The 21,753-nt window shown below is 39.8% G+C and overlaps 1 protein-coding gene across 2 annotated transcripts in view; it reads right to left on the reverse strand.

Moving 5' to 3' along the window:
* usp43b (ubiquitin specific peptidase 43b) overlaps positions 1-21,753 on the reverse strand; it is a 62,253-nt gene continuing 40,500 nt past the window's right edge. The window contains exons 8-16 of one of the 2 annotated variants that reach the window (XM_018698676.2): positions 20,943-21,054; positions 12,600-12,703; positions 9,891-9,968; positions 9,646-9,775; positions 6,995-7,337; positions 5,910-6,068; positions 5,183-5,356; positions 3,125-4,261; positions 1-2,650 (exon numbers count right to left, since the gene is read on the reverse strand). In XM_018698676.2, the coding sequence (XP_018554192.1) occupies positions 2,640-2,650; positions 3,125-4,261; positions 5,183-5,356; positions 5,910-6,068; positions 6,995-7,337; positions 9,646-9,775; positions 9,891-9,968; positions 12,600-12,703; positions 20,943-21,054 (2,248 nt within the window). In that variant the 3' untranslated portion in view covers positions 1-2,639. The other variant, XM_018698675.2, reaches the window with a different exon arrangement.

Consider the following 21,753-nt stretch of genomic DNA (forward strand, 5'->3'; position numbering starts at 1 on the left):
TTCATTTGTGAGAAATGCTGTGTTTAATTTGCAATCCATAAAACTTGCAGTACATTAAGCAGACATTATAGACAGTCCAGTACAGGGACTCTCGTGTGTTGTGTCCAATTCAACCCCACTCACTGTATGTAGTAATCTGACTTATACAGTAACCTGAAACATACAATTTTAATCTGGTACTTAAATTACATAATTACACATCAGGTACAAAATGTAGACTTTTAAAAAAGTTAATAATAAAATATAATCTAGCCATATTTCCAAGGTAATGTCTCAGAAACATCCTTCACTTACTATCATTTCATTTTGGTAAAGAGTGTAGTTAAACAGTAATGTTAAATGACATGACAGGAAACGTGAATACAGTTACAGTGTAGGCAACCAGTCTGGACTCTCGCTTTTCTATTCCCTAATAATCTCCTGTGACAAATTTACAATGCATAAATTACCAAATTAGAAACAAATGTGAAAATAAAGGAAAATTATTATTGACTTTGCTCCTTTGGAGTTTTACTCCTCTTCCTCCTCCAGCAGAAAAAGCAGAAATGGTGCAGAAACAGAAACTATGGTTATGACTGATGAGTGTGAATTAAATACACATTATATGTGCTGACTCCGTCTGTGGTGGTTACTTTATTACAGTGTGAATGTGACAAAGCATGGCTCCAATTAGGACACCTCTCCTGTGACTGCAGAGAAAGAATAATATATGCGTATGTGTCTATGTATGTATGTGTGTGTGTGTGTTCAATCTGAAATGAGAAAACGGCTTCAAAATGAGCTTTGCTTTTGCATCTAGTCCTGTTAAAGTTCACATCCAACATCAGTGAAAGACACAGAAATGTACATTCTCACATACACTGGAGCTGAGCAGAGGTTGAAATACAAAGTCCTTCTTATACAGGCTGCTGGAGTAGTACTTTGTTTTGTCAGAGCAGTCCCACTGGCTGTTCTCTGATGTAGCCAAAAACCTTTATCATCCCTCCACAGTCTGAATCTGATCAAAAACCACAGCTTAAAGTAATTATATGGGAAGGGCTATTCACAATTTCATGTTAACACATAAAAATTGTTAGAATTAAAAATAAAAAAAATATTTGGAGATGCTGCTTATATATTTCATCTGTACATCCACAAACATCCCACAGTTTATTTATCTGTTGGCGACAAGATGTAGATTAATTGTGAAACAAAAAAGAACTGGAGAGAAATCAGTCTCAGTAATGGTGCCAAATATGTTATTATGTGTTTCACAGTCTACAAATAAAAACAAGATTTGCAAACGTGTCTGACCATTTCTGTGTAATTAATTGTGTTTACAAATAAACTGTCTGACTCACAAACAAACAGAAATAAAACACAAATAAATACATCATAACTGAACAAATAAATACATCACAACTTTATTAATCTAACTCAGTTTGAAGCTGCCTGTGCATGTAAATATCTAAAAATAAGTTCTTTTGCATTTATTGATAGATTATCAAGTGAGTGTGTGTGTATGGGTCACATGAAACATTTGGTTTGGGTTATATTTGCGTTTTAAGACTCTTAACTCACAAATGTATGCTACATTTAAGTCCTGCTAGAAAACTTGAACATCTGTCTTTTCGGCGCATTCATGTGTAACATTAAAATAGGAATTTTTCTTTTGATAGTTGCAAATATATATATATTTTTTAATAGCTCATCACCCTTTGATCAGACAATTATTGACTAAGTAACGTTGAGTGGTTTTAACTTTTGCAACCTCAAATTCACTGACTGACTGACTGACTTGTATGTATTTGTATGTATTTATTTGGCGTATTGTTTTACATTTGCTCAATTGTTTAGCATTTGTTTGTTTGGAAAATATATATTTGTGAACACCACTGATAACATATACATACACATTTGCAAATCTTGTCACAGATTTTTCATCATAGTTGTGACTAATTTCTCTCCACGCAAAACAGCTTTTTGCCAATTTTGGTATAGTCTAACTGCTTCTAAATTAGCAAGGTAGCTTAGCATGTAAGCTCTGGTCATGTAGAGACATATAGAAACTTAAAAAAAAGAAAAAAAAGAAAGTGCATTGGTAAGAGGAAAAAAAGAAACTGATCACACGTGACGAAGCAATGATGCATGTTGTTATAGCAGCCAATTTACAGTGCAGGTGTTAGTACTTTCTGCAGTGTTTAAGAACAATTTTACATGTTTTAGCCCATTATCTCTAAACTGTAAATGCTGAAAAGATTCCAGTGTTTACCACCTTAACAAACCAAATTATAAACAGATCATCCAAACATTTTTTGATGAAAGCCTATGTATAATGGACTAAAAACATGTAAAGTCACCAAATCACCCTCTGCTTATCAAATCTTGATCATAAACTCCAAAATAAAACCATACATTAACAGTAGACTGCTTTGTAAAACAAAACAAGGGGAAGAAATCACATTACAGCAGTTTCTCTCTTCAGTAAATTCAACTCTGCATAGATTTAGTTTAAGACACACACAGGTAAGAACTTATAACAGTACTATGAAGGGGAGAGAAGATATACTTTGTTTCCAGCGATGCCTCCTGCCGGGAGCTTCTCTGTGTGCCGAGCGTAGAGATCAGAGGTCCTAGCGTTCAAATGTCATTCTGGGCTGTCACAGAGGCACTTATAATGAAAAAAACAAAAACAAAACAAAAACAAAGAAATCAGTCACATGGTAACCAGTCAGTGAAGCAATCGCTATGATTGATATTAATGATAATAATAAAACAGACTTAAGTCTACACTTTGATAATTGAAAACTGAGGCTGCATTTACTACAAAGTCTTCCACTTATTTAGTAAGACTGAGCTGTCTGCACTGTCAATTACTGCATTTCCTATCACAGCAGCAGGGAAGCTTCCAAATCAAATCCTGTTTACATCATCATTATTTTTCTGTTTACCAGTGAAGACGCCTGCTGACACCAGACACGCAATCTCAACCTTGAGCTTTCATTTGTTTCTATTTGTGCTTGTTTGACACTAGCCAAACAGAAAAAGTCTCAACAGCTCTTACAGTCCTGTATCTAGCATAGTAATCTAGCTAAGCGTGCACTGCAGGTTCAAAAACAGTCCTCAGGGACAGGTCTGTTCCTACCCAGGGAGGTGGTACTATATCGTGTCCGCTGCAGAGTGGCGTAGCTGGGCTTGTCTGACAGCAGGATGCGGTGGGCAGGAGGAACCACTATTTCGCCATTCCTCTGCAGGGAGGCACACCTGCGAAATGTCAAGTCCAGCTTTGTCTGGATGTTGCTGGAGCTGTGAGCGCGCTGTATGTCCACAGGGTCGTGATTTCCAGCCTTTCCGTTCAATAGTTGTACTTTGCAGTTATGGTTGTCACAGCTGGGGATGACACCAGCCTTCCTCTCTTCGAGTACCACTGTGGTCAACATCCCATTGGAGAGGGACAGTTTGGCTAAATTACTGCTTGCCAGCTTCTCCAGTTGTCCGTGGCCATCCATACGCCTATCATGCCCCTTTACTGGTGACCTAGGAATGTCTTTCTTCATGAAACCAGGTTTGAAAAAAGACAAGAGGCTGTCGTGGCTGCGACCTTCCTGTCCCCTCTGCCCTCTCCTGTCCTCAGGGTGAATGACCATCTGTAACAAGTCTTTTTGTGCCCTGGGGGGCACCCCTGTCTGGACCTTGGTTCTTCTCAGGGTGGAGTCTCTGCTAGGAGGTGCACTGTGACTTATATGACCCCCTAGAATGGCTCCTCTCTGCAGCTGGAGGTCCAGGGTCCTGCCCTGGTCCTGCCTCGCTCTCTTAGATGACCTCTGCCTCAGAGAACCATCATCTCTGGCTTTGATGTTGCTGCTGCTACTGACTCCCTGGCTGATGTTTCTCTCCGCACAAGGTCTGCTTTGTCCCTCTGGTATTTTAGGGGAGTAACAAGTGTCAGAGCTGGGTCTGTCTGTACAGCTAAGGCTGCTGCCACTAGGTGAGCTGCAGTCCTGTCCTACATCAAAGGCTCTTCCCTGGGCAGTCCTTTGTGGTGGCGTGGCCACCAGTGTAATGATAGGGTCTTTGGTACATCGTGGCCGGCGCCCAGACTCCAGGTACTCCACCAGCTCTCCAGGCTGGGCCTGGGCTGGGTGTTTAATGCGGTCCTTGGAGCCAAAGGACCACCGTAGTGGCAGAACTTTGCCCAGAGTCTCCTTGGGCTTAGTTGGTGATCTCATGCTGACACTCCTGCCTTGGGTCCCACGGACAAATGGCTTAGCTTCAAACCCATCTGTGGGAAAATACATGGTATGACACATAACATACTACAGTGTGCTTATGTTTTCAAACAGATTTATCATTGTTTGCTAGTGAATTATTATTAATATTGTATGCAAATATATAAAATACAGAGACATTAAAATGAGTTCAATGTTCAGGATGAAATATTTCAGAACTTATAGAAATTTACTCTAATGCAACAATAGAGACCAACAGATTACATCAAATTAACCAACACGTGTTTGGAATTAACTGGTAATATTGTAACAACATATCAGTAAAAAAATACACATTTCAAAGCACTGGACTTTGATTAACCAAGTTACAATTCTAAAGAGTTCAATGAAACCAAACTGTACTTTTAATTTTATTTATAGTCAGAATTTCTCCAGCAGTAGCCATTCAATGTATTTAAATTCTCTAATTATCTCTCTTAAAAGCAGTTTTCATCATTAATAGCAGAGTCCGCCATTGTTGCACTGGATTCAAATTGCCTACATGTGAGGGATTCACAGGAAATGATACATGTATGTAATCCTGTGTTACTATTTGTAATTTTATCTGATTGACATCAGCCTCACACTCCTCCTAACAACAGTTATCTTTACTGTGCTCTGCTGTTATGTGGAAACTCCCACCATGTGCAACATAAAATCAGATCAAGGTTATGATTATTAGTGACTGATTTCTTTATTAAAACAACATAAGTTTGTTTGGCTGGGCCATTAAGAGATAAACCAGTTGTTACTTTCTGACGAGTAAACAGCATTTTCTGTTATCAACGTAATGTTGCCGAATCAACCAGGATTGGAGTCTTATAAATTATAATTTTAAAATACTTGCTTTGCTTATACAAAACAATGTGTGTTTTGTATGTGCAGCAGTGTCAAGACAGTCAAAACATACTATATGCACTGCTACAGGTACCCACTTGTTTCCACTGTTTTGGGAGGCTCATCTCCAAACACTGGCAGCTCAGGAGAATCTGGGGCCTGTGTGGGCCCTGGGGGTCCGGGGATTGGTCCTCCTGACACCACACTGCCCCTCTTACTTCCCCCTGTTAGCCGGACCAGCCAATGGTCAGAGGTGGATGAGCTGGTGGAACCTGCAAAAGAAGTAAATAAGACAATGGAGCTATTTTTGCATATCATATCATGGGTAGTCATAAACATGCAAACCAAGAGAAGGCTCCTACAAAAGTCAGGGTGACAGAGAGCAAACAACCCACACTGCAAAATGATAAGGTATCATCAGCGTTTCATTTCCACCCACCCCTGAATACTCTCATTATACTGAAACCATGAAGATGAATGCTTCTCTGACTCCAGGTAATGGAGACAGCAACAGCCTTTCTCTGCAGTCTCTACAGTCTCTGCAAATCTTCATTTACTGCCTAAAAACAATTACAGTAGAGCATACTGAAAGTGTACACTGATGCCCCTGAGAAGCAGTACATCAAACTAATCTGGCAGACTGAAATTGTAGTAGAATAATAACAGATCTTGGCAGGGAAATCTGTAAATAATGATGATGTGAGGTGTTATGACACTCCCACCTTTGCTCCATTAGTTCTATATTTTATCAGCAGTATGTGAGGCAGTTTCCACCAGACTGTTCTCAACAGAGCAAGCTCCTACAGAGAATCTGAAAGGACTAACCAGTGACTGAGGAACTGGCAGACCAGGGAGGGATGGTGTTTCTTCTCTGATAGAAGAGGATGTAGGCTCCACGTGTGCACACCTCCCCTTCTGGAACCGGCTCAGCACTGCTGTCATCATAGCTGTACCACTGGCCATCAACTGAGTTCCTGCAGAAGGCTATAGTCACAATAACAAAGGAAAGAGATGAACTGTCTGTGTGACTGAAGTAAATGACAGAAAATGTGGCCATGTGACAAGGACACTAAAAACATGTCTCTTTTATGGGGTACCCCAGGGGTCTCTACCCTGGGTCCATTTTAATTCACTATCTACATGCTGAGGCAAATCATACATAATATTGATTTTCTTTGCTTTGCAAATGACGAGAAGATGATGTACAACTGTATGTCCAATTACAGCTTGGTGCCTCTGATCTTTTATTACATCCTATCTTTCCTGCAGTTGAATGATTCCAAATTAGGTGTAATTATTATGGCCTTTATAAGCATTAGCTTTAACACCCTCGCATCTAGTCTGAGTGCCTTATAATGGTGAAAAAGAGGTCTGTTATACAGGCCTACTTTTCTGAGTTGGTTTTTAATGCTAAGGTGAGTAAAATGGTGCGGTCCTATTTTGATCGCCTGAGAAATTTAAATAAGATTAGACAGTTCCTTTCATTCGCAGTTCTAGAGAAGGTCATCCTGCCAGGCTTTTAACACATTCTAATAGAGGCAACCACATCAGACTAATCCTAACTGCCCTTCATTGAGTACTTGACAGTTTTAGAGTTGATTCTAGCATTTTATTGCTTGTTTTTACAGTCTTACAAAGTTCAGGCTCCTGCTTATATCTGTGATCTTCTGACCCCCCAGTGAACATCATTGATGCTTGAGATCCTGTGACAGGGTCCTCCCAGTGGTTTCAAAATCTCACACTGTCACTAAGGGCAACTACAGAAGCTGAGTCTCTTTTAAATCTGTTCTTGAAACTAATTTTATCATCATGGCTTTGTCTTAATTGCTGGAATTTGATGTCATTTGTTTGTGTATCTTTCATGTTTTGGATTTTAATTATTTATTCTTTTGATTTTACACTCTTCATACCTGTGTAATGTCCACCATGCATTCCTCCATGGTGGTTACACACAGCATACAGATCGTACAGGAAGTCAGGGGGAGCCAAGTCGGGTCGTCGGGACTGCTTCCACCCAGGCTGGAGGGAGACCTGATGGGCGCCGTGGTTGCGGTTCACCATGTGAGGCGTCATGTCCAGGCCCGCCAGAGGGAAATGCACGAACGTGGTGAGCTTGTTCCTCCGCTCTCCCACCTGCCTGAAGCGCTTCAGGTGCAGGATGAGGATGTCCGGCAGTGTCCACAGGCTCATCTTCACCATCCCCTGCTGCAGCTGCTTACAGTGCGGGCACTTCCAGGCGTCATCTGGGGCAAGCTGGTGGGGGAGAGAGGAAGAGAGTGGGAGACTAGCAGAGAAGAAGAAAACATTGACTTTTGTCAGCCTAAAAAGTCAGCCCTCCTCTACTCCACCTTTTCTTGAAAAATCTAGTTGAGCCTCCTTTGTTTTTCTTACTCCCCTTACTCATGCTCTTGGAAATGATGAGTGACTGAACCTTAGAAATTCACAGTCCATTTGCAAAAGCCATAATAAGCTTCACTTGGAACAGGAAGTACATTTTAAAGCTGTTGCCATGGTTACTACTTTTGTGCACTTTTCCCACATCCGTCTGTTTACCATCTTGAATACTGGGCAGCAGTGAGTCTTTGCATTTAATAAGGTCATTCTTTTAAAGTTTACAGTGAAGTGCTTAAGATTCTCTAGTTCTTAGAAAACATCCTGGTTCTTCTGTCAGAGGCGTCATCCGTGAATCACAAGTGAGAAAAAACTCATACTGTATGCCCACAGTGAGCGGGTATTTTATCATATTGTGTGAGTGTGTGTGTGTGTGTGTATGTGGGAATGAAGACCTCTGGAAGCAACCATAGAGAAAAAAGAGGGCAAGAAGTATGATGATATTAATATTTTGTCTTCATCCTTTATGGCAATGATGAAGAGATTAACACGTAACAGTCTCACTACTGAGCCAAAATATGACAGATTTCCCTCAGATGTCTCATTTACAAGCTAGTGAGAGAAATGCTAATATTGTGACTGCAATATCTATGATTGACATTAATAATAATTAGCAAAGTGAGCGACTGAAGTTTGCTCATTTAGACAGTAATTCTGATTAATTGGCTCATCAAGAGCAACAGTTGCCAGGGCATGGACTGACAGCAGTGTCTCCCTCATGTCTGCAGCGCCACTGTGTGGTCACACCAGGTAACAACAGCAGCTTTATCACACCAAGTTGCACACAATCTTCACAGCAGCAGTCAATGTGGACTGTGGATAACACCTCATTGCATATTTATGGTATCTATGGTGTCATCAGTATCTTGGCACTAGAGTGAATCATGAAATGTGTATGAAGTGTTTATGTTTTTGGACTGTTTGAAGAGCTTGGCAAAGTGAACACAGAACAGAGAAATGTATGTAACCAACTGTAAAAAAGAATGTAATAATGTAATATGCTCTTTGTGATAAGGTTCTGGTTACTGGTTTTGTTTACTGTACATGAGCTGCTAATTTGTAGAGGTACGCTGCTTCTAATACCTATAACTGCTCAGACTCTGCACCCAACAGAGTGTAAGGTAATAAATAATAACTTATGTGTAATGATTTTTAAAGGATATAAGCAATTTACAACAGGGTTGGAAATTATAAATTGAAGAAGAAGTCATAATATCTGCATAACATACAACTAACTAAATAACTAATAGAACTAAAGGGAAACTGTTATTATTGCAAAATGAACCAAAATATACTAAAATAGCAACACTGACTGTCTTGTCTAGCAGTGACTGACTGCTGATTTTTGATGATCAGCACTGAAACAAATGGAGAGGTTTACACAACAACTGTTTGTAGCTGAATAACACTCCACATGGTGGCAATAGCCTACTTAAAACCTGTCTAACTCTAGCCATTTATTGCCCACTGTGCAGGCTCAGGAGAGTATGTGCACACACTCCACATATACACATATATTTCAAATATATTTATAATTTGTTTGTATGATTTTTTTTATTTGTCTTCATTTCGACAAAACTTCTCCCTTTATATACAGTCATCTTTTACCTGTGCTATTTTTATTTCTTGGAAAGTATCAAATATGCCATATTAACTGTGTTTAGTATCAGTATTACATAAAAACACAACGAACGAATGTTCTACATAAATTAAATAAAGAAAAATCAAGAAAAACTAAATCTATTGAGAACATGTCCAAACTTACATTAACTAAAGATCATAATAACAGTATTTCATGACTATATGTTTCATGATTTTTTTGTTTGTTTGTCTTTTGTTTTGTTTCAACATCCATTGTGTATATTGTATGCATACATTTATTACCATTTAACACTATTCCTGTTTAGAAATCTGTTCTGGAGACTATGGCTTACAGTTGTTCTAAAATAAAATACTTAATCAATAATCATTGCTGCTGCAGAAAGGCAAAACTGTTGCATCCATATTGTGCAAAATACACAACAGCAGTTGATGGTTCAGATAAGGAATTTATATCCACAGTATCTTATAAGAGGAGATTAGGTGGGGATTCAGGAGGCTCAGTGTCACAGCACATGGCTGTTAATGGTTGTTGCAGGGTAGCAGATCTCTATAATAACAGACAGACTACCTGTTCCTCTTTGGTGTAGAGCTGGAAGCACTCATCCAAGGTGCAGCTGTACTGTTGGACGTGCTGCTGCTGCTGATTTCTCACACTCTCTGCATCTTTCACCACCTCCTCCTGAATGTTACCAAACAGGCTGTTGCCCAGGACACAAAGGGGAGACATATAACATGCAGAGAGTAGATTTATGTCAGGTTAATAGAGAAACACACTAGAGTAAATGTGTGGTGGACTGTATCAAACGCACTGACCAGTCTTTGATTCTGTGCTCCCACTCGATGATGAGCTTCACATGTGGAGGTCCTCCTGAGCCGCACAGCTTCAGAGCTCTAAAAGACACAAGGACAAAATTAGCTGCACTTTGAAACTGAGAGACATTTACAGTACATTTATAGAATAGCAACTTCATCATCTGAAATGCATTTGTATTGGTACTTTTTAACCACTAGGTGTCAGCATTGCTACATCACTTAACAAAGCAAAAGGCTTGATACATGGGCACAGAGAGAGAAATGACATGTAAGATAAGCATCATCAGGCAACACTGGATGATATTTACTTGATGATGATGGTGGTGGTGTCTTATTGTGTGTGTGTGTGTGTGTGTGTGTGTGTGTGTGTGTGTGAGTGAGAGAGAGAGAGAGAGAGAGAGAGAGAGAGAGAGAGACTATGCGGGATTTAGTTGAGGATGTTTAAAGAAGACAACATAACTTACAATACAAAGGTCAACTCTACAGACAGTTGGCTGTACTGTTACAGAAACCATAACTTAACACAGTTCACAGAGGAGCTTCAAAACGTTAACAGTGAATTGACAAAATAATCTTAACTCAGGGTCCATTTACTAGCTTTTTTCCCCAGGGTTCCCAACCACATAACACAATCTTCATGAGATCTAATTATAAGATTATTTTGTGAAACTACTGTATCCAGTTTCAAGAGCGCATGTTCATGCTCATTAAGAGTTTTTTGGGGGTGCTATTTGGCACTCTGGACAAAATTAGGGACTGTACAACAAGCAAAGCTCAACTTAAAATCTTGCAGGGAGCACTTCAAAGACACTTTGAAAGAAAACTGTTGATGCAAAGTTAAAGATTGGGATTTACCAAAGGGCTTCATGCCTATTTAGGTCTGTTTTCACTGAACTGTGATATATGTGACACTATTCACTTTGAGAAGAGTCTGCAGCCATGGTAGCAGCTCGGTGAGGCTGTACTTGGACACGGCAGTGCTTTGAAGCTAACTGTAAATGTCAGTCTCGCAGTGACAGCGCCAACATCCTTATATCCAGCAGGTTTACCATTGTAGTTTAGCATGTAAACATGCTAACATTTGCATCCAATAGTTGTTAAAACATTTCATGAAAACCACAAATATCAACCTCATGGTGGTGCTAAAGTAAAAGTCATAGGATTCATTTTATATATATAGGATTCATTCTCTGGAGACCATGAATGTCTGTGCAAAATGTTATGCCAATGCTATGCCAATCCATCTGATAGCTGCAGAGGTATTTCAGTTGAGACCAAAGTGGTGAATCATGGCTTAAAAAATGCAAGATGTAACAAGTCAGTTTGTCAGTACATATTAGTCGTATGTCCTGTGTAAGAAACACAGTAATGTACATGACAATTAGACACAGACCAGACAGTTTACAGAGGCTGACAGGAGTGAACAAAGTACACTAAAACACTCGCACTGCTACATTCTTGTGCTGTTTGATGTGGGTTGACTTGGGGACAGAGCATATTTCTAAATCATTTGAGTTCAAACACTATCATTACATTAGTTTCTAGGATACAGTGTGCTGCACATTTGCATTTCAAAAGATTTCAAAGGCATTTGCCCCCATCAACACCATTCAACGAATGAATGAACTGTTCTTAGCGACTACACAAATGGAAGTCCTTTCAAGACTTTGCCAAAATGCCCCTTTGAAACAGCAATTCACTTCTGGCAAGTGAAAGGCATCAGACATGCATTAATGAAAAGGAATAAAATGTCTGCGCAGTTGCTGTTCAGTTGCTGCTGTAAAACCATGTCTAACCTTTATAGCTGGTATGATACATAATGGAAAGAAGGTGAGAAATCAACATTTGACTAGACCATTTTACAGACAATGTCACTCAAGAAAAAATGCTGGACTTTTAACAGTCGTACTAATGTGTAACGTGTTGTTCTGTCAAAATGTTTTCAGAATCTGGCTGCCTGCCTGTAGTTCTCAAGAAACACTTTATTAGATTAGATTAGAGCAGATTTAAATTGCATTAAAATTGATTACATTAGATCAAATTTGGAACATTGGGTCATTTGAGTGTTGAAATGTTTGAGCAGAATACCAGTAATTCCACAACAAAAGAACACATTTAGAGTAATCTAATAATCCTGTGGTCTAAAAATAGGAGAATGCAGTGTTCAGACAGCCAGTCAGAGAAAAAGATAACAGTCACTCTGGGCTGCATGCTTACTGTGTGCACACCTGCAGAAATGTTCTTCTTGCCAGCACATACATGGAAAAAGTATGTGTTGAGTATCTACTCCAGGGAAGTGTCCAAAAAACATTCTTGTCAGGAAACACTTGAATCAGAAGATGAAGGACCTTTTATTGCATGAGTGGTTATTCACTTTTATTTGGCATAACAGGCTCTGCAACTGTGGGTGCTTCCCAAAGCTGCAGCAAAGGATTCAGGATTCAGCAGGAAGCACAATCAACACCCCGAGAACTGTGCAGAGCAAAAGCCAATTCGAGTTTTAAAAAATGCCAGTTATAGGTATGGTGAGCTCTGGCGACAGAGGGAAAATCAATTAACACGTTCAGAACAGCAGCATGTTACAGGACTTGTTTGGATGTGTTTAGAGACCATGAGAGGCAACTCATGCTGATTGTGTGCGTGTGTATGTGTGACGTCAATCCTCTACCAGGATTAACTTGATGTTTTGTGCATTTTCGACACCCTCACCTGTCGACAGCAGGGTGGTAGAGGGGCCGTCCATCCTGAGGTGACAGGTAGCTGTAAAATGCTGATCCTCCCACCACGCGGATGTTGAACAGCACTCTGGTATTCTGAAAGGGGAGCACAACAAAAAGCAAGTAACACCATGGACAGCAGGGATATTGTAATGCTTTGGTGCAACATGTATATATTGTCAACAGTTTGACTAACAAATCAGCACTCATGAAACAAACAAAAATAATAATACAAATACTACTACTACTACTACTACTACTACTACTACTATTACTAATAATAATAATAATAATAATAATTCAACTTTCAGTTTTTCCAGACTAAAATACCTCAACAACTATTAAATGGATTGTCAGGAAATTTTGACATTCGTGGTTCCCAGAGGATGAATCTCTCTGCCTTCGGCCATGTCCAGACTCCCTCTGATGCTACAGGCATGCATTTTAAGCTTTTCATGAAATTTCTTAACAATCACTGTATTGATTGGCATGATTGGCATTGATGGCATGATTTGATTCAGACATTAATGCCCCCCCCCCTCAGGTAAACTGTAAAAACTTTGCAGATGCTGTAACTTTTCATCTAGTGCCACCACCTCTTCAGTACCAGTTTTTATCAGTACCAGTACCAGGACTAATGATATTCCCATCACCTCACCTTTGTGTCTACTGCCAATTAGCAAATGTTAGCATGTTAGTATTTACCTCAAACCATTGCTGTGTTTAAGTACACCCTCACAGAGCAGCTTATATGGCCATAGCGTATTAGTCTTGTTGAGGTCTAAAATGAGCACAGCCACCACACACTGATTCACCACAACAAATTATGAGAAAAGCCACTGCTTATAACTATGTGTTATTCACCCATAACTATTGTGAAAGGCTTTCATATGGGAAAATGAGAACACATAGCTCAGAATTCTGAAGAAGCAGCCTGCAGCATTAACATTTCTCATGATTTCTACTGTGATGAGGCACGATGACTGCACAGTTTGGAGACTTCAGGCCATAAAAATGTGGATTTAAATTACTTTATGAATCTGATATGTGTGTGCAGAATACATTTCACATGGTTTGTTTAATGGCTGATATGTCTCTTTTTTAAATTTTTGATGAAAGCAGAGGAGGTGCAGTTTTCTAGACAGCGACTAAAGGTGTTTTATACAGACTCTGGCACAATCACACAAGCATTTTTACAGACTACCAACAGCCATTATTTTACCATCATTCTCTTTCTCAACAGATACAACAACCTCTGTCTTCCCATCATTTAACCTGGCAGGACTTAATTATCAAAAGAAACAGTTTGAGTGATTGGTTTCTGCAGCAAGAAATAAATAATTATAAACAAATAATTATTTCAGACTTTAAAGCAACAGCATCACATGAAGTGGGGAAGTTCTTTCTCATATTTATTGTCCCCTTCGATGAAAGGGAGCAACTAAGGATTAGATTGGATCAGTCAGCTGTTCAGCTTTCTATGGCACATGATAATAAGGGCAAAAGCTTCAGATTTTCTGTGGAGGGCTTGTGCCCTAGCAAATGAACCATCATTAATACTTAGGGCCCTATTTTCATGAAACCAGTGGCGTGGTGCAGTCAAATGGCAAATGTGCCCAGGGCACTGCCCACTGCCCACTTTGGTATTTTTGTAGCCAGGCAGGCCTGGCACACCCGCAGCCACTTGGAAACAGGGTGGGATAAGAGATAATACATTACAACACTTATGGGTGGCTGTGGCAAATCACATTCCCTTCTTTCATCCCCTTTAAACACAGACTGTCCCTGTGATGACACAACAACAGTTTGGGAATCCTGTGGAGAGTTTTTCTCTGAGGAATCTCTTTGTTGTCTGGGATGTACAGAATTTCGCAATGAGCACAGCAGCTCAAATAAATCACCAACAGCAAATGATGAGTCTTTTAAGTTGAATTCACTTTCAAATTCACTATGGACATGCTGAAGATCTTATGATCATCATGTTTATCATGAATAAACACGATGATCATTTGCAGACAGCTATAACGAGAGTTGCCAGAGTGAGAGAAAGGCCAGACTACCTACTAACTGTCGTGAATTACAGTGCTGTTTAGAACAATTCATTAATTTCCATCCTGCCATAATACAACGTTTTTGTCTGCATGATCATATGTTAACTGGTTGAAAAATGTAAACTCAAAGTAGAAAGAGGTGCAAAAAATGAACAAAGGGGGTTGTGTGATTTTAAGGAGGTTTATGTCGGTGTGACTTCACTGATTAAAGTACTGTGGAACAAAAGTGCACATAGCGACAAAGGGCACTCTACTTACTACTACTACTTACTACTACTGCTACTACGCTACTTACACTGAGACTGTTGTGCGTGCTGGATTCATGTCGTCACACCTTCTGCACCACCTCTCCTCCCACTGTGACACGCACCAAGATAACAAACTGGTGCAGCTGACAAATTAAATTCAGCACACTGCAGGAAAATTCACCATCACACCACTGTGTTTCATCTGCCAGTACAAGAATAGAGCCCTTAATGATAAAAATCTGTGTTTACAGCAAACACTGCTAAAAATTGCATAAAAATTTCCTGTGTTGATATTTTAGTGACATTTATTTGTTGCTGCACATGCAGGTCTGTCCATTCATACCCAAACTGCTCTTGGACAGCTGTTCAAAACTGTCGAAAAAATGCTGAATTGGGAGTGAGCTTAAATAAACACTGGCATATTTGTGCGCTCTGAGAGTTATATTCAACATAGATAATTTTGCTGTGTACAGACTAGAGCCACAAAAAGAGCAGTACAAAGTGGGGCATCATGAAATATAGGCTGAGACCTGCACCAGACATTTTGAGCTCACAGCAGTTCAGTTTGAATCAACATGTAGCATCTCAGCACGGAGCAGTAATAACTTTTTTGTAAACATTCAAAGTACCATCTTACAGAGACAAAACCATGATACCATCAAACCCATAGACAAACAGATTACTGTCTCATATCATTCTGCACTGGACTGAAAGCCTAAAGGTCATAACATCTTTTTCTCCTCGTTTGAAACATACTTATATTACTCTGAGAGCTGCTAATATTGGAGGTGCTTTAGGAGTGAAGGAGCGCTTTGTGAAAATGAAACTGATTTCCTCTTGTTCCAGTGAAATCTACTGTGTAGCTGCTGGCTGAGCCCAAACACAAACACCCACTCAGTGTTTTGTGAGGAGAGCTCAGTCCAGCACGATCTTTCTGATGACAAGGAATACAGTAAAGCAGACTGCAGATTCCTGGAAAATGTTCATATGATGAACAAATGAAGCCACTGGAATGCTTAACTCTTAAAGGAAGCTAGACAATTATTGCTTCATATATGCAATATACCATACAACTGAAAGTATCAGTAAGTGCCAGTATGCTGCTGAAATACTGCAGCAGTTATAGCAGAAATACTTGAGGGCCAAGTGAAATTCTGCTCTCATGCCCTCATTCTGAGCATGCATACAGAGACGTGTAATTAAGACTATATTATCCACTCTTCAGCCTTTCAGCATCATGTGTTTATGGACACTGCAGGCATCAAACCTCCCTGTGGTGCTTAGGTGCCGTGTGTTGCTTTTCCAACGAACTCATCAATGTTTCTACGTGTTCATTTTCAATCTGCTGTATAAAAAAAACACTGGAATGCTAGATGACAAGTTTAAACCCAAAATGAGTTTTCTTTTCATTACAGACTTGGGCTCACTGTGAGTTCCAGTCAAAGGCTTGTATGTACATGTGAAGACCACCCAAGGAGTCCTACCAATTTTAGCTTCTCAGGAATCAGGTTTTTCCCCCCAAACATTGTTTAAAAAAACAGGGGGAAAATTCCTTTAAAATATGATACATTTCCACACATTCCAAAGGTATTTGCAAAGCCACTGGCTGCTTCAACGAGGGGATTCACCAGGCCTTTGGATTAGATCTTTCAGATTGAACTGACTGTGTGATAAAGCACTCCCTCAGACAGCGGTTTTCCACTCATAGCTTGATTTCAGCCTGCCAAGCTATGACTCTCTCCACATGTTGGAGCGGTGTATCTGGGACTGTAGTAAGAATGATAATTTGAAGAGTTTGGATGGTGTTTCTTTGTTGTTGTTGTTGTTTGTTTGTTTTGTTTTTATCATCTCCAAAACAAAAATGCAAGTGTAAGGAATGACGCATTAAGTGTGTTTGTCTCCTAAAACATAGGCTGAAAATGTTAGCTTGTTCAGTTGACTGGCTTACTACCTACAGTGTTAACCCTTACTTTAGAGGATGGGGGAATTTCGTTTGAGGCTTAACATAGCCTTTGTCCTGTTCTTTACTGGATTTTGGGAGGTTTACACTCCAGCAACCCAGTCAAATTTATTATGTAAAATAGCATAACTGCAAACACATTGGTTAGTCTTCATCCTAAAAGCCTTTCCTCTTGTAAAGTCAGAGGAGAATTATGTTATGTTAGAATAAAAAACATTTTTCAATATTACCTAACTAGCTACTAGCTAAGTTGCTCTACACTGCAATACAAGAACAATGCTGCTTATTTGCATGTCTTCTTAATGGATCAAGAACTGGAGAGGACACTTAGCATGATATCAAGTATGTATACTTGAGACCTTTTTTGAGACACTCATTTTCTGAACAGCAAAGAGACCATAGATCCCCATGTTTGTTTTCCTCCCAGTACAGACAGATGAAGAGGAATATGTGAGACTAACACCAGAAGCAGGGGGTGTGGTGGGGCGGGGGTGTAAACACATTATTGTGTGTGTATGTGAAAGACAGAAAATTGTGACTGAGAAGAAAAATGAACAAATGAGCATCTGAGATCTGGTCAGGCTGTGAGCAGTGTCACCTCTTGTCAGCGTGACTGCTGAGAAGAAGAAGAGAAAACCTGTGAAAATTCATCACAGCGTCCTGTCAGAGGAGTGCATGAGCATGCTGGCTCCACATACACTGGTGGAGACTCAAGTTTGTCAGTTTATAATGTCTCCCTATGAGAAAATCCTTGGTCTTGCTTTTGACCAAGGTTAATCACTTTCTGTGTTCAGTGAGGGCAGTGTGACGTGGGGAATGTTTGTGGCTTTGTTTGTGCCTGACAAAGCTAAAGATCTCCAATTACAACCCATGCAGAGAGCACAGTGTCTCATTATGCTCTGAGTTTTAGCATTTTGTGTGTGTACAGTGGATTTACCTTTGTTTGTATAAGCAACATTCAGGGCTAATACTCGCAATGTGTGTTAGTTACCACACATATTACACTTGGTTCTCTAAAGCTAATATAAATCCCTTCAGTTCTGGCTGCACTCATCAAAAATGTAGCCTGAGTTTGCACCGTAATCCTAGATAGAGAAGGTGTGCTTGTGTGAAAATGGTCATCTGACTGTTAATTTAAGCTCTGTAGTAAGTATGCAGCCACCAGTGTGCTGCAGGATATTGTAGAGCAAGGTCTGTTTTAGTGAGTGTCAAGGCAAGCCACCGTTAAAATCAAGTTGTCAATTGATGTCAGTGGTGGGAAAATGGCTGTCAGAGAGGCCGTGTTTTTGTTTTTCAATTGCATCTTTGCTGAAGCTAAAATTAGACAGAAGCGGAGAAATCCACTTGTGAGTGTAATTCATTGATGCACGAGAACTACAGATTCTGTTAAGATGAAAGATTTAGAGCAAACATCTGCTCTGAGCATTGCTTCTTTCTTGGCAGAGGTAGGCTCCAGCAAACTGATTATACTGTACGAGCCTGGTTTTAATTAAATGGCTGACAGTGGGGGAGCACAAAGGAGACTATGGATCTCCAACAGAGTTACTGAAAATGTTGCACCTGACTCTTCTCTCTCTCCTGCCACTTCTCAAAGAGCACTGAGTAATGTGCAGCAAGCCAGTAAACAATCTTCTTGTACAATCCATGCCCTATATGGCTCTTTATTGCAGCTGTGTCAGTTCACACTGATCAGAAATCTGTTTGACTACATGATTAACAGCAAGCTGCTGCACGCAATCATATGCTGGAACACAGAACAAGCAAGTGAGCAAGCAGAAACAAGCAAGAAAATGGACCCTTTGGCTTCAGTGAAGTAAATAATTGATTTGACAGTGACATACAGCAGGGGTGCATCTTAGAAAACGATGCTGTTGGCATTTCTGTCAGTTCGTCCCATGTTTCACAGTAGTCACACCATGAGTGGCAAGGTAAACAAGCGCACCATGTTTCTATTTAGCCATGCATGGACGACTGACAGGCCAGTGACTTAGCCTCTGACTCATTTAGGCTCATTAGCGCACACTGTCCTAGTGCCTTTCACAGCAATATGCAAATATTAGGATGTACATTGTTAGAGTAAAATCAGGCTGAGTGAGTGGCAGGATTGATACCACTCACCTGTCTGTACAGTAAATATGAAGCCACACCAGCTGCCTGTTGTCCAGAGGTAACAAAATCTGCCTAATAACATCCTTAAAGCTCACTAATTAAGACATTATACTTTCTTTGTTTAATTTGTGTTAAAACTGAAGTGTAAAAGTAGTCATTTGCTGTGCTACAGGGGTTCATGTGCCAGGCTTTTTATTGGCTGGAAGCAGTAACTCCACTGGTTTCCTGGCAACTACCTTTGGCCAGAACCAGGCTAGCTGTTTGCCCGTTTCCAGTCCATGTATCAGAGCGGTGTCAATCTTCTCATCTAACTCTCCGCAACAAAGCAAATAAGCGCATTCCCCAAAATGCCAAACAATGGCTTTAAGCCTGTATCAAAAAATAAGATTAGCATGACAGCCAGCTTATTTTGGGCTTTACTCTGTGTTAATTTTTTCTTGACTCCTGACATTACCGATTGATTCAGTGTAGAGACAAGCCACTTTTTCATCTCTCCAGTTCAGGATTATGAAACATGACGTTTTGAATATTTTTGACTTTTTACATTCAGACATACATAATCAAACATTATTTTTTTTCCTGCAACAATTTTCTGGCATTACCTCACAGCTTCAGAGACTGTGCTACAGTACATGGACTGTTGTAATGTTTTCCACCGGTTCCACTCATTTCTTTTTAAATCTTGGTGGTGGGTTGACCCTTTTGTTGCATTTGGATCATTAGTGATATTACTATATAGTTGCTGCAAACCCTTTTCATTAGAATATATTTGCCTGTACTTGAAATCCAAATACAAGGCCTTGTTGAAACGTCATACACTACTAATTTAATATTTAACTTAACATTGATTGATTGATTGATTTCTTGTGTCTGATGTTATTCACCTTCATTAAAGTTTTAAAAAAAAAATCTTTTTCACTTTAAGTTTCAATTACTGTTCCATCCTGTGCACACATAGGAAAGAACTTTGTATTAACATCCTAACTACTAAAACTGAACTCTGTTTAATATCCCTCAGTGCAAACAGCTTTGACCTCCCGAGAAAGCCCAGAATTTACTCTTAATACTGGCACTAATGAAAGCACTGAGGCAGCAACAGTATATGTGATAGGCCAATAATACTACTGTATTGGGAGATGAGTGGACAAAAGTAATGTTCCCAGGACAAACATGATCGTGCCACAGAGCCACTGAAGTGCTTTCAAACATGACTCTCCAAATGGAGAAGCTGCTTTGTCCACAATCTATCCATTTATTAACACACGTAACGGCAAAAAAATGGCCTGAATAAAAGAGAGAACAGCCATATGTGAGTCACTATAACCTGTCCCAAACCAGTTTACCTGACTCTGGTGTGGTGCAGTAAGAGGAAACCAATTCCTCTCTACCTCCAGCTGGTGCTTGGAGCTCTCGCACCTGTATCGCGCAGTGTCTTTGTGTGGGCATGCTTTGCTCTGTCCCAAGCCAATAAACATGTCTCGGAACAGGTGCACCAGCCGGCATGGCAGGAGGGAACCATGTCCCCTCTCTGGCTCCAGCTGGTGCTCAAAACTCACCCGCCCACACTACACAGCTATTAAATATAAGTTTTACAAGCATCATGCAGCAATTTCTATTGACTTATTGCACAGGGTCGTATTGTACCTTTAGTGAATACAAATTAAATAAATAATAAAACTCCCCACTCTTGCTGCAGAATTACTGTAGATGTCTGGGGATGAAAACTGTAATATTGTTATACGGCATCCCACTTTATGTTGTTGTTATGTTGGCAGGTAGGCTTTAACTGGAGGACATAGGCTTAAGCATCTGCTGTGCTAAAGAGTCCGTATGTGACTTTATGACGACTACAAGCTTCTGGTGCTGTGGTTTGATATTCCCTTGAGGGGGGCGGGGGTACGAAAAAAAAAAAAAGAATTTCCTGACATGAATAAATTATCACATTATTATCAGTTGCTGTCCAGTACCTGTGCTTGAGCGCCATTGATCATCAGATAATAAAGTTTGCTGAGGATACTCTGCTGCAGCTGGTCCCAGGAAATAGACCGGTCCTCCCTCATTAGAAATGGAGGTCCAAACCTTTAACAGGGATAGAGGAAATTAGTGTTATGAGGCCAAAACACGTAAATTCACAGCATCTCCCTCACTCAATTACTCTGCATGAGCCCTGACTAGCTCACGTCTCTTTTTCCTGTTCTATTGTAATGTAAATATTTATTTATTAACATTATCAGCATTAGAGCAGAATTCTCATTATAGCCTCTCTATGGAAGGAGAGAGGGAGATAATAAGGAGTGAAAATAGCTGATGAGGAGAGGGACCACCATCATTTCAAATGATAGATCACATAACACATTTATTATAATACACATTTAATTGAGGGCAGGCCTCCATTGCATGCTTAAGATTTATTAGTATGAAAGCACGTGAGCAGGCATGTGTGTAAGGAGACAAAGATACACACAGGAATATGTACAGTGAATGACAACAGGGTACTATAAAACTGTGGATTAAATGTTAAGAATACAAGGATAATGATTACATTTCATGCTTTTTTATATTTAGATTTTTGCAGACTTTAAACCGTAGAAACCAAACAGATGCTCAGTCACACAATTTTCCTATTAGATCATGAGTAGATACCATGGAGATCCTCAAAATAAATTAGGCTGGATTACTGCTCAGGATGGGAACCATTAACATTCTGTGGTGGATGCACGACCACGACATGGGAAAATATACACAGCAAAGTGGGATGGAAAAGGAATTAAAATGACA

Source organism: Lates calcarifer, linkage group LG11 (genome assembly GCF_001640805.2).
Source record: "Lates calcarifer isolate ASB-BC8 linkage group LG11, TLL_Latcal_v3, whole genome shotgun sequence".
In the NCBI taxonomy this organism is placed as follows: Eukaryota; Metazoa; Chordata; class Actinopteri; family Centropomidae; genus Lates; species Lates calcarifer.